At 45.0% G+C, this 13,708-nt stretch overlaps 1 protein-coding gene across 4 annotated transcripts in view; it reads left to right on the top strand.

Annotated features, from left to right (window-relative positions):
- Dhx35 (DEAH-box helicase 35) overlaps positions 1-13,708 on the top strand; it is a 75,427-nt gene that overhangs the window by 36,073 nt on the left and 25,646 nt on the right. For 3 of the 4 annotated variants that reach the window (XR_007107244.1, XM_047541477.1, XM_047541479.1), the window contains exons 9-13: positions 4,410-4,522; positions 5,359-5,455; positions 6,503-6,661; positions 8,254-8,464; positions 12,713-12,837. Coding sequence is in view for 3 of the 4 variants with exons in the window: in XM_047541477.1 (XP_047397433.1) it covers positions 4,410-4,522; positions 5,359-5,455; positions 6,503-6,661; positions 8,254-8,464; positions 12,713-12,837 (705 nt within the window). In the remaining variant the exon portion in view is untranslated. The remainder of the gene's footprint in view (positions 1-4,409; positions 4,523-5,358; positions 5,456-6,502; positions 6,662-8,253; positions 8,465-12,712; positions 12,838-13,708) is intronic. The other variant, XM_047541478.1, reaches the window with a different exon arrangement.

Here is a 13,708-nt window from a genome sequence, read left to right as displayed (position 1 = left end):
CCCTTGCTGTTCCTCAGAAAGAACAGGATACATCTGCTCTTGGGGGACCCCTCTTTCTAGATCACTGTTTCCTCAGGCAATTTCCATGGATCTCACATCATTTCATTCCAGTCTTGATCAGACCATATCTCCTTCCTTCCAAAACAGTGTTGTCACAGAGTTGATGCCTGTGTTGAATAAATTTTGATCCAGTGGGAAGCAGTGGGAGAGTACACTAGAGAGGTTGGCAAGGGTCAGATGCTGGAAGGCCTGACTGAGTGAAGGGGGACGTGGTTACATTGTGCACCTGCTTGGGAGCCGTGGGGGCAGGTGAAGCAGAGCAATGACTTGATCATTTGGGTTCTAGAAAAATCATGTTGGATGGTGTGCAGATGACACAGGAGTAGATACAGAGATGCCAGTTAGGAGGCCAGTTCTGTAATTCAGGTGAGATGTGAAAATGTTCTGGCTCTGGCTCCTAGTCCTTCGTCTCCCTGTAGCTTCAGGAATGCAGAACAACTTGGAGAAGGAAAAGCTCAGTGTGGCTAAGACAAGTGTCTGCACATGTACTCAGGTGGGCTTCTCAGACCTTCTCTCGGAGTCTGTTGTTAGGGCCGCCCATGACCACTTCTGAGTCAGAGCCTCTTTGTTGCCCTCTTTAGTTAGTTCTCATCTCCCTCGCTCCTGGTGTCTCCTGGAATGCTCTCTCTGAACCCAGGGGTGTTCTACCACTGAGCTGCACCCTTGCTGTTTTTATTTAGAAACAGGGTCTCACTAGGTTGCTAAGGCCCTCACTAAGTGGCTGAACCTAGTCTCAAGCTGCAGTCCGGTCTCAGCTCCTGAACTGCTGGGATGACAGCCCTGGGCCACCCGCTGACTGGAATGCTCTTTTGAGGACAGTGCTTACTCCAGTTCTTCCTCCATGGCCTCCTGACACAGGCTATCTCTGTTTTACTTCTGATTTTTGCCTCCTCTTTCTTTTAAAAATTAAATTTTAAAACTGTCCCAAATAGCTTTAGTTCTGGTGAAAACTAGAATGTCCAAGTCTTTTCCTAGAGTTGTTGCTAATCAATAATAATTGCTCAGAATTGCCTTTCATTGTCTTTTCACACAGAGATTTAAAAAAATAGCCACTGTTCTACCAGTACTAGTTGACATAGACATAGGTGATTTCCTGGAAGTATTCTTTTTCTTCTTTCAAACGGGAAGGCAGTGTGTAGGAGCTTTGTCATACCATGGTGTGCTGTGATGCAGGGCTTGCTGGGACCTCAGCAACACTCAGCTGGGCCTGTGGTGAGCAGGGTCACTTATTCCTTTGTCCCTTTCTTACCTATGCGTCAGTTCCTCCTTTGTGAGGGAGGATCTATGGGGCTGAGGGGATCAGCGTGTGGGTCCATGCTGTGAGGGTGTGGTGGGTAGGTGTGGGTCCATGTGGGTGTGATGTGTGAGGGCGAGAGGGTGAGGGGGCGGGTCTGAGTGGGCAGGAGAGGACAAGAGTGAGGCGCTTTTGTGGGATCAGGTCAGAAATGGCTGAGGTAGCACTGTGATTTAGAGGCCTGGGGTTTCCTGGAACCTTCTCTGGCCCCTGGCTGTAGGTGACAGACTAATACCAAATTGCCCAGAGGGATAGGGCTGCTGATGTGGTACCTGCTCTGGTTTCATTCGGGGACTAGGGTGGCCCAGCCTGCAAAGGAAGACACTGGTGGCTGCTGTGGGGAGGCTGAGATAAGTTGAGTGTATGGGGCTGATCACGCCCTTGCTTTGAGGGTTTAGCTGCTTTGAATGTAAGCTCAGTTAAGTGAACAGTTACATACATGACCAAACAGTGACATTTATGACAAGGTATAATTACCAGGGTTTTTTCCCCCGAGGACTGGGAATTGAACCCAAAGGTACTCTGCTACTGAGCTACACCCCCAACTCTTTTTATTTTTTCTTTTAAGCCAGGGTCTCACTGAGTTTCTGGCCTCAAACTTGTGACCATCCTGTCTCATCCTCCCTAGTTTCTGAGATTACAGGCATGTACCACTGGGCCTGGCTCATTGCAAAGTATTTCTTAACCATTGTATCACGTGGTGTTGTTTTTTCTGTCCACATGATAGAAAATATGGTTGCTGACAGTTACCATACTTTTTGTCATAGTTTCAACTACTTGGAGGGAGACTTTCTTCCTTTTCAAATTCCTGGAGAAGGAACTTGAGGTCACCTGGGCTCTGACTCCCACCTGGGACCACTCTGCATGGGCTAGAAATTGTTGGTCAAGGGGTAGACATGGCTGCTGGGAGCCCACTTGTGTGGATCAGGTAGAAGCAGCTACCAGGGAAGGAAATCATGGTGAGCTAGAGGACAGCCCAGCAGATGTCCCCATCATTTGCATTTCTTTCAGAGATTGTCCTCTTCCAGATGTCTTGTTATGTTTATTATCGTGTCTCTATGTCATTGTGATGCCACCTCCTGTGAACCTGACTTAGAATCTTTTTCCAGTGGTGTTGAGCTCATTTCCAGTTCTGATACTACCTCAAGACTCTTGCACTGTTGATACTGGATTTATTCGCTTTATTGTGTATTTTATATTTCCAAATAAAGATCTTCTCAGTACCTGCTGAATTATTTGTCTTGAAAGAGTAACCTCCCATCTTTGCTCTTCAGTACCACATATTCCTAGGCAGTTAAGGAATATGTGGTGCTGTTAAGCAGTTAAGAGGATGGAGAGCAGCCATCCTCTCCAATAATACTGTCAGGGCATCATCTCCCTCCCTGTTCAGAATGCCTTTCTGGTAATATTTGGCTCTTCCACCAAACCCTTTTTCCAATCTTCCTCCTGCAGCTTCTGTAGCCCCACCATCTTCCCTCTCTCCTGCCTCCTCAGTAGCTTCCTCCTGGGCCCCTTGAATTGCTGTTCTTCCTCTTAAGGTTGCCCACTCCCATGGCCCCTGATTCAGCCAACACCTCGTGTTTGTGGCGATCTTGCCTGTGCTTCTGTGCACCAGCCTGAGCTCTCCAGCAGCCTGCTGAGGGATCACCTTAACTCATAAACACGGTCTTCTTGAGTTTTCTGTCGCAGTCCCTTACTTGTGATCATAGTCATTCAGGCCCGAGTCTGTCTTTGCTTTAGGAAGTTTTTATCTCTGAGTAAGAAAACCCCCCCCCCACCCCCAGCGGGAACATGTGTGCATGCACTCACAGATTGTCAAGGCCTGTTTTCCCAGCTCATGCTTTCTCTCTTCCCCTGAGCCAGTTGAACAGCTGCCTTGATTAGTCTATTTGGCTCCTATCTCTTATTCCTGCTGCCCATCTCTAAAGTGGCCACCAGAGTTCAAGATCCAGAACACAGGTCTGATAATATCATGTCCATCCTCACCTCATCTTGCCCATCAAATACGTGCCCAGGCAGCATGGATTCAGGCCCCTTCAGAGTGATAACTATGATCCTCTTCCTTGGCTCATCTATGGTTGGTTCTTTGCACATCTGCCTTCCCTGGACTGCTTGTTATTTTGGGGTATGTTTAGTCTTCTCACTTACTTCAGTGTGCCTGTGCTGTATACTTGATAGGGATACAGGAAGGCTAAAGTGACTTGGAGGGAATTCAGGCAACAGGAAAGTAAAGGGTAGTACCACGTGGGATTCCCTGTAGCACACAGAGTTCTTTTGTTGGCATGAGGCACTTTGATGTCTGTGCTTCCTCTTCCCAGACATCTCTAAGGCTAATGTGTAGCATCCCAGTGTATTGTTAAATCAGTGAATTCTTTTAGCAGTACTCTTCCAAGCCCATTCACTTTGTATTTGATTCCATTTACTAGTGCTGCTTCTGGGCTCCTGAGTTGCCAGCAGTGGGGACGGGCATGTTCTGTACACTTAGAAAAGATAGAGAATTAAAGAGCACAGGCCTCGCAATTACATGTCAGGCCTCAGGGAAACTGGAATGTAGCTGGAATGGGAAGGTCATCAGCGTCAAATAATGGAACCCTCAGCCAACCCAGATGTCTGTGTCCCCTCACCACCTGGCACCAGCAGCCTCTTATCTAGTGTTAACTCACTGCCAGTGTGGTCACTTGGTCACTTAGCTCTTCTTACTCAGCTTCTCCTAGTATGTCGGGGGAACACTCACCGTGAAGGGATCTTGGTGGTATCTCCTGTGGTCATTGGCTAGAGTTTATAATGTCATCCTGTTGGCTGCAAGTTTGGCATCCTTTGGTAAAGTGTCATTGAAACATGATTCCCCACAATTTCAATAAGAAGACTGTTAATATAAAAATTATTTTGCAGTGCATATCTCTGTTTTATATAGATACGTACATGCACACAAACAAGCACAATTTGATCCCTACCTCTCATCTCTCTCCTTTGCTAGTTTTATATTTTCTTTCCATGAATACTGTGACCTTTTTGTTTTTTGAGAGAAAATGAAAAAAAATTTTTTTTTTTTTAGAAATTTCGGGATTTCTTTAATCAAAACGAAACCAGTGATCCAACCAGGGATACATGTGTGATCCTTACAGTGGAAGGGCGAACATTTCCGGTGGATATCTTTTATCTACAAAGGTTTGACTCTTGATGATGGTGTTTAGAAACCTGGGCCTATAATGTGGAATGACAGAGAATTGTGTCTGTAGCTCTAATTAAGCACATTGAGGAGGAGCGTGGTTTTGCTCAGGTCACTGCTGAATTTAGACTCTTGACACTGACATGCAAATTTGTATGAAGAGCAAAATGATGAAAGACTGAAGGGAGGGGCTTGAGAGTTTTCTGAACTGAGGTGTACAGGGATGCCTGTCACCGAGGGTACTACTGGTGATTCAGGTAGCTCTCTATGTCCTTAGCAAGAAGGCCTGGCTGGCAATTTTGAGAGGAATCGCCTTGAGTAGGGAAGGGGCCATTGTAATTCTTGTACCTAATTGGGCAAACTGACCAAGGACCTGGTCTAGTGCCTGATAAGTCCAGAGAGTTGTGACCTTGACTTCTGAGTTGCTCTAGCTGGAGAGCACATTCATCTTAGCTTACTTAACCACATGTGCTGCCTGTGGCCAGCAGGGAAAATGAGCCAGGGCGAGGGTGGGCTTCAGCAGTGGAGCCACAGCCCCAGGCTTGCCCTGGCCTGGCATCTTTGTATGTTAAGACAGCACATCTGTATGCATATTATATCATTTTTGTTTCTTTGCAAATATAGCTGAAAATCACAGTTTATGTATAATTATGGAATTTTTTTAGTGAATGCTGCATAAAAAAGAGTGAATATTTGTTTTTATTTATCCACACACTAATTACCTGTTGGGCAGGCCCAAACTAACTTTCCTGAGGTTTTGCTGCCAGCTTATTAGGTAATTGATCTATAATTAATGAGCATATTCTAGTGATGAATTTATCTCATGTGTTTTCAGTCCTGTTCCAGATTATATCAAATCAACTGTGGAAACTGTGGTGAAAATTCACCAGACCGAGGGAGATGGAGACATACTTGCCTTTCTTACTGGCCAGGTAATTCCATCGGGCCTGATGTCAAGACATGTCGGGGCAGCACGCCAAATACAGCCCTGTCACTTCCCTTAGCGATTTATTTCATGTTTCACTTTTTTTTTTTTTTTTGGGTGGCACTGGGGCTTGAACCCAGGGGTACTGTATCACTGACCTACATCCCCAGCCCTTTTTATGTTTTATTTTGAGACAGTCTCACTTAGTTGCCCCAGGCTGACCTGGAACTTTCAGTCTTTTTGCCTCCGCCTCCCAAATAGCTGGGATTATAAGCATGTATAATTGCACTAGTTCATTTTATTTTGTAGTTACTTAACTGTTTAAAAAATTGTTGGATTTAATGTCATTCATGTACCAACTGGATTATTGGGAATCATTCGCTTTTCCCTGTTCTGTCTACAGAGGGTTAACTGTATTTTAAATTTACTAGCTGGTTCCAGAATAAGTTAGATAGTTGAGTGTGTGGACTGTTTTGTTGGCCAAAATTGAATGTTACGTTATGTGCATCTTGCTGCATGCATGTTGCCACTGTGTGCCTCTTTTCCTGGTGACGCCTTTACAACTCATCCTGGAGTTGGTAAGTGGCCATCTTGCTGGGAAAAACAGCTGAATAAGCCCAAGTGCACCCTCAAGGTTGTAACACTCTTCAGAATTACCTCACAGTCATAACCTTTTCCACTGCCAAAACATTTTCTGCAGTTAGTTATCTTTTCTGGAGAAAGCTTATAATGATTTTATAGGCCACAACTTGTCCATTCGCATGAAATGCTTTATTTTCTCAGTACACAAAAATGGAATAAAATTGTCATTGTTTTTATTTATTGGGAACTCTCCTATTAACTACAGGTAGTTTAGTTTTAGTAATTAATTTTATAGTTTCAAATTTTTACCCCTCTGGCACTATTGTTCTAGCATTTGTGGAATGTGGTTTCACTGAGATCCATGAATCTGACCAAAATTAAAATTCTGATCCCAGCTTTCATTGTTTTTCAGTATGATAAAATGACATGCTTCATATCGGTCTGTTTCTTTGGTTTCTGATTCAACATTTAGGAAGAGGTGGAAACTGTCGTGTCTATGCTGATTGAGCAGGCCCGAGCCCTCGCTCGCACTGGAATGAAGAAGCACCTCCGGGTCCTCCCCATGTACGCGGGTCTGCCTTCCTTTGAGCAAATGAAAGTGTTTGAAAGGGTGTCACGCAGCGTCAGGAAGGTGAGACTACCTTGATGACCAAGGGTGTTTGCAGCCGTCTATAGTCATGCTGGGGCCTGGGGATGTAGCTCAGTGGGTAGAGTGCTTGCCTTGCAAGCACAAGGCCCCAGGTTCAATTCCCCCAAAAAACTATGCATAGGCCATTAGGGGCTGTGGCTGTGACTCAGTGGTAGTGTGCTCACCTTGCATGTGGGAGACCCTGGGTTCGGTCCTCAGCACCACATAAAAATAAAATAAAAGGTATAGTCATCCTGGTGCCCCTTTGTCATGCATTGCAAGGATTTTTCTTTTAAAGTGAAACTTACTGAAAGGAAGTTTCTTTCAGAATAAACAATGTGAAGATTTTTAAACCTGCTTCACGAGGGTCCCTCTAAAAGTAATTATCAGAGCAACTGACTTCTCTTTGCTTCTCTTCTGCCTGCCTGGTAATTCCCATGGCAGGAATCTACCTTGGCTTAAGGATCTGTCTTGTTGGCTTGTGGTCAATCAGGAACAATAGATAAGTCACTACCAATAGTTTTTGAACCATTTGTTTTGAGTATCAGTTTGCCTGTAGAGCCAAATTGAAATCAATTAATTCGAGGTGTGACTTAAAAGTATTTGGCCTTGAAATTGGGTTGGGGAGGGTGTGGTGGGAAGCAGCATTGATTAGAGGGAGCCGTCTTCAGCCATCAGCCAGTGTGACTCCTGCTCCTTACCCCAGGGCTTTGCTGCCTTTCGCTGCCTTCCATTAGATGAAGAATGCACAGCAGGTGGCAGAGAACACAGCTGGTGAGGAGTGGTGTGCGGAGGCACTGCTAATCAGGCCACTTGAACTGGGTGCTGCGCCTCTTGGCCTTTGGGAAGGAGCAATGGGAGTTTGCCTAGTCAAACCCGGGTTGCAGCCAACCAGTCAGGAGGCTTGGATCCCCCTGAGTTGCTTGTGTGCCCCAGGATAAGTTATTCAACTTCAAGTCTCAGTTTTTCGAAGCTGTAAAACAAATAATAACAACTTTGTGGTAGGTGGTTTTATAGTATTAAACTCTCTATATAAAAATGTTAAGAAGATTTTTGTAGAGTGATTTTATAAAATGTACAGTCTCCTCTGCTGCTTAAAACTCTCCAGAGGTAGTTCCCAGTACCTCCTGCTGGCCCAGGGATTGCACATGACCTGGGCCCTGCCTCTGTCCCCAACCTCATCTTATACTTGCTCTGTTCACCCTCATACACCTGCGTGAGGTAGTGATTTGCTTTCGTTGTGCAAAAGAGGAAAACTAACATCGCTGAATATATACCATGTGTCCAGTATTAGGTTTTCATCACTTGATGTAGGTGTCTTATTTAATCCCCTCAGCAACCCCCGGGGAGGTGGTAATTATCATTGTAAGTGAGGAAGCCAGCGCTCAGGAGGTTAAGGAGCTTGTCCCGGGTTCAGGATTCCAGAGGATTCCGTCCCAGGACCCCCAGCTCCAAAACTACTGCTCTTTCTAGTATGCTCAGCTGCTTCACAGGTCCTGATTTGAAATATTACACTTTTAGACTTTTTAAGTTTATTTAAAGTGAAAAGAATAAATGGACTTTCCGTCTTACTCTTCTTTCTGTGGGGAACTTAGGTGATAGTGGCCACTAATGTGGCGGAGACCTCCATTACGATCAGTGGCATTGTATATGTGATTGACTGTGGCTTTGTGAAGCTGCGGGCCTACAATCCCAGGACGGCTATCGAATGCTTGGTGGTGGTGCCAGTGTCCCAAGCGTCAGCCAACCAACGAGCAGGACGTGGTGGGCGCAGCCGCTCTGGGAAGTGTTACCGCCTTTATACAGGTTAGTGCGACTTCCCTTAGGGTTTTTGACTCTCATAGTTAGCTCGGGTCTTGGATAATACAATAAATGTTTATCCCTGTGGTGGATCTAATGCAAACTCCAGCCTCCCTGTGATCTGGCCCCCCTTCCTTACCCTAAACATAGTGCTTCTTTACTCTTCCCTATTGGCTAAAGCTGGCCCAGCAAGTCACCCCCTGTTTACCATCCTAAGATTGGGCCCAGGCCCTCTGGTGGCTGTGTGACTGTCCAGTTTTAAGTGTCAGGTTTGGTCTTTCTCACCTTTCTCTTACCTTAATGTGCCGTTTTCTTATTCTGAGATCCCTGAATCCTGTGGAACCTCACTTTGTGTCCCATTCCATCTTGCAGAGCTGGGAAGAAGGATCTGTCTGAGACTCAATCATGGAAAACAGATTGTTGGTAAACGGCTGTGTGCCCTGCACTGTGCGGGGCTCTGAGGGAGCAAAATTAAAATTCTGATCAAGAAAGTCCTTGCCCTTAAGGAACTTTCTTCCCAGCTTGAAGATAGCTTTAACCAAAAAAGGATGTGTCTAGAGCTGCTCTCTTTCTCTTCACTTGGCTTTTGTGTGGAATGATACTGAGATTTTTTTCTTTTTTTTACTTGTGCAGATTTATTTTCCAAGTCATTATTAATTCTCTCCTCCTTCCAGCATCCATCTGCAGTTGCTTACCAGGTCTGAAGGGTTTAACTTTGCTGTTTATCGCTTCCTTTGCTTTCTGGTTCCCATCATCCTTATTCAGTTCTTAATGTCATTCTCTTTCCTTATTTTCTTTTATGGCGTTGGGGATAGAACCCAGGGTCTTGAATGTGCTAGGTAAGCATTCTACCCCTGAGTTATACCACAGCCTTCTTTCTTTTAGCAAGTGTTCACAGAGCATCTGCGGCATGCTGGACATGGTGTCGGGGGTTGAGAATCTAGGGCTAGGTGAAACTAGGCTTGTGGCTGCGTGGTGGACAGTCTGGTAGTGGAGGCAGACCCACTAACAGATTAGCATGTTAAGGTGTGGTAGGATTACCATAGAGAGTAGGGGTTCTTGGAAGCAGAGAGCAGGGCTTGTGATTTTTTGCTGGGGAACTGGAGAGTGCTTCACAGCCAAGGTTGTGTTTGGACCTGACCTGATTGGAAGCTCAGTATTTATCCAAGTGAAGGAGAGGTGTTAGAAGATTCAGCACACCAGGCAAAGGGAGTGGGATGTCCAAGTACTTGGAGGGGAGGAAGGGGACATGAGCATGCCTGGGAGGGAGAACAGGCAAAACTGAGGCCAGAGAGGTACGGACAACCCCTGAAGGTGCTAGGAAAGCCTGATGAGAGTGGGAAAAGACCAGGATGAAAAGCACCCGAAATGCAGAGGAGGAGGAAGTTTCAAGAATACATCTGTATCTGTATATAATCTCTCTATGTATTTTAAAATTTTATTCAGGTGAAATTTACATAAGTTAACCATTTTAGAATGAACAGTGTGTGCAACTCTCCCTCTGTCTAGTTTCAAAACGTTTCCATCCCTCCAGTGGAAAACCCTTATTAAGCAGTTTCTCCCCATTCTTGCTGGCTCCCTATCCTTGGCAATGGCCAATTTGTGTTCCGGCTCTGGATTTATCTGTTTGGGTTATTTCATATAAATGCAGTCATAGGATATGTGATCTTTTGTGTCTGACTTCTTTACTTAGTATAATGTTTTTGAAGGCCATTTACCTTGTACCATGTATGTCATTTTTTAAGATTGAATAATATTTTGTGATTGAATAATATCATTGTATGGATAAACAACAATTTGTTTATTTATTCATTGATTGGTGAACATTGGGCTGTTTCCACCTTGGCTATTTTGAATAGCACTGCTGTGAGCATGCATGTACATGTACTTGAGAACCTGTTTTTAATTCTTTTGGAGATTACAGGGTGGTATGGTGATTTCGTGTTTACTTTTCTGTTTTTTTGGGGGGTTACCAGGGATTGAACTCAGGGGCACTCAATCGCAGAGCCACACCCCCAGCCCTATTTTGTATTTTATTTAGATGCAGGGTCTTGCTGAGTTCCTTAGCACCTCACTGTTGCTGAGCCCAGCTTTGAACTTGTGAACCTCTTGCCTCAGCCTCCTGAGCCACTGGGGTTACAGGAGTGCACCACCATGCCCAGCCATGTTTAGTTTTTTAAGGAACACAGTTACTTCTTTTTTTTTTTTTTTTTTTTTTTTTTTTTTGGGTGGTATTGGGTATCAAACCCAGGGACATTCTACCCTTTCTATTTTTTAGAAACAGGGTCTCACTAAGTTACCTAGGCTGGCCTGGAACTTGAGATCCTCCTGCTTCAGCCTCCTGAATTGTTGGAATTATAGGCATGTACCACTGTGCCTAGCTCAAGTTATTCTGAAAGAGGTTATGGCCAGCACCATCTCTTGTGCCAAGGAAATCATGTAATAGAGTGTGGACTGAAGGCATGCAGGTGGGTTAAGGTGAAAGATCATGGAGTCCCTTTGCATGAAGTTTCAGTGGAAGTGGCATTGGGGAGGGGCCACTGAACAGTACCAAGTGCTCCGGTGTCCAGCATTCAGGCTTCCAGAATGTAGCTTTTAGTGCACCTCTCAGCAGGTTGCTACCTACTCAGACCCTTTACAGTTTTCCAGAACCTTCCAGAACTCTTCCTCAGCTCATTTCCTCTCATTCACCATCTACATCTACTCACATGGCTTCCCAGCTGAACTGCACTCTTCTTGGATGTGCCCTCTGCTTCCCCACATCTGCTGTTCGGATCTTGGATGCCTTTCTTGGGCTTTTTCCTCTTTGCCCAGCAAATCCTCTTTGGCCCTCAAGTCCCCTTAGTAGCAACTCCTTATGGGGCTACTTTAGAGCCTGCTTCTGGTGACCATTCTTTCCTCCTTCCCTGAGCCTCCGTTTCTCTTTGGAGGACCCTTTGATGGGACCTGGACTGTTCCTCCTTGCAGAGCAGTCAGGTCTTGGTCCAGGACCCTTCCTGTCACTGACACTCTTTGAGGGGATGGCCTGTGGCTTCTGTGGCTCCTGGCCTACACACCTCAAATGCTGCTTCAGCACCACTGAACTCTGCGGGTGCACCTGCTTCCTGTGAGCAGCCCCTGAGCAAGGCAGCCTCTCATCTGATGACTGTTTCTCCTTTGCCTAAGCGGTATATTTGGAAATTTGTTTCTCCTGCCGAAAAACTCTATCCAAGATCGCTTTTGAAACTAGAGAGTCTATTTGGAACTTCCTGCTGTTGCTCAGGATCCAGAACTTCCTAGGTAGACCCATGCGCATGGCAACTTATATCACTGTTCTTAGCCTGTTGGTTGTCTATTTTCTCAAGGAAAACCTTTTTGAAGTTCTTTAGTGCTATTTCTTCATGACACCTTTTGTTTCAGTTTTTTTTTTTTTTTTTCTAGTTAACTAAAGCTTTATAATCTAAAGGAAGGTTGGGTTACATTGTGTTTAAGAAGGGTGTGCATCTGTTAAAATGTTGACTGATATGGGAGGATTTGGTGGGTGGAGCATTCTTTGTATAATCCATAAGCTTTCTGAATATACACAGATAATTTAATCACCTGCCTCTTTTCCTGAACCCTTTTGTCTAGTTTTTATAAAAGGCCTCCTGAAGTCTCTTCCTTCCCCACCCCTTTTCCTGCCCCTCCCAATGTAGAATCTCTGTGCCACGTGGTGCTTTTTCCTGCTTTAGGTCACCTTTTGTTCTGATGAGGCATGTAAGCATTCATTAATCTATTTGGGTCAACCCTGGATTCTGGGTGTGACATTGTGCTTCGCTTATTGATTTAAAAAATTAGATATGGACAATTTTTTGCTCTTTATAAATTCAGTCATTTGTTATATTCTGAATGCAGTTTTGGTGATTTATTTTAAAATTGCTCTTTGCTTATATGTGTAGTTCTTGCCTCCTTGACATTCTTTACCTGAGAGATGATGATAACTGGGCCCTAATAGTGATTCAGCAAAAACTTGCTGCTTTAATGTTTTGCTGACAAAAAAGCACTTAAAAAACAGCATTCTAAAGGTGTATTATTAGAATGTAGTACCTAAAGTGTTTTTTTAAATAGAATGGTCTTTTGTATATATAAAAACTTTGCATTACAATGTCATATGCATCTGGTCCCAGAATCCTGGAGCCTCTTGATCAAGGTAGAATAGGAAGACTGTGCCTTTGGCCCGTGATTGCATTTGGTTGTCACATTGAATCCCTAACTGTTCTGATTTGCCATCCTCAGAGGAAGCCTTCGACAAGTTGCCTCAGTCTACCGTTCCTGAGATGCAGCGTAGCAATTTGGCCCCTGTCATCCTGCAGCTGAAAGCGCTAGGGATTGACAATGTCCTCAGGTTTCATTTCATGTCCGTAAGTCCTGTCATCCGTGTGGGGGGCTGTTGGGGACGTCAGCGTGTTGTGGCAGAGCATGCCATCTTTCTTTATTCCTTTCCCACTCAGCTCAAGTGTCGGGTGCTTATTTGGCTCCAGGTCCAAAGCAGGGTATGGGGGAGGCAGACAAGCAGCCACACTTCTGTTTGTTGATAATTTCAGTTCTCGTCTTCTGGGGGCGAGACAGGTAAGCGGGTAATTACAGAGCAGTGTGCCCCGTGCTCTGAGAGACGAAGGAAGAGCACCCAGCCTGTTAGTCACGTCTGAGCTGAAACCTGAGACCTAAGCAGGATTTTCCCCCAGGTCAGGAAGGGCGAAGAGTCCTGCCAACAATAGCATTGCCCCTGGGAGCCCAGAGGGTTTTGGAAGAATTGTAAGGAAGACCTTGTGGCTGGTTTTTGATTTCCTAAGGCAAGTTGCTGGGAGCATTGGGCCAAGGGCCGTTGTCCCTTGTGGCAGTGGATACCTGGCCAGATGACTGCACTTACCTGGCTCCAGCAGTGCATGAAGACCTGGTGTGTGGTCCCCTGCCATGCTGGGTCATTTCCTTTTGGGGTTTTGCTAATGTGATTGGAGAGAGGGAAAAAGGGAAGGATGGAGAGGGAGAAGGAGGTTATTGTCTTTACCACTAAAATTTTTATTCTCATAGGTAGATGTTTTTTAAAAAAAAATATTGGCCACTTTATATTTCTTTTCTTTTTCTTTTTCTTTTTTTTTGGCAGTACTGGGAATTGAACCTGGGGCCTCAAATTGCTAGGCAAATGCTCTACCATGGGCTCTTAATTTTGAGACAGGTTCTTTCTAAGTTACCTGTTTGGTTTGGAACTTGCCATCCTCCTGCCTCAGCCTT

The sequence above is a fragment of the Sciurus carolinensis genome, chromosome 2 (assembly GCF_902686445.1).
Source record: "Sciurus carolinensis chromosome 2, mSciCar1.2, whole genome shotgun sequence".
NCBI lineage: Eukaryota > Metazoa > Chordata > Mammalia > Rodentia > Sciuridae > Sciurus > Sciurus carolinensis.
Note: the sequence above shows the minus strand (reverse complement) of the source record. Positions and strands in the feature narration are given on the sequence as shown.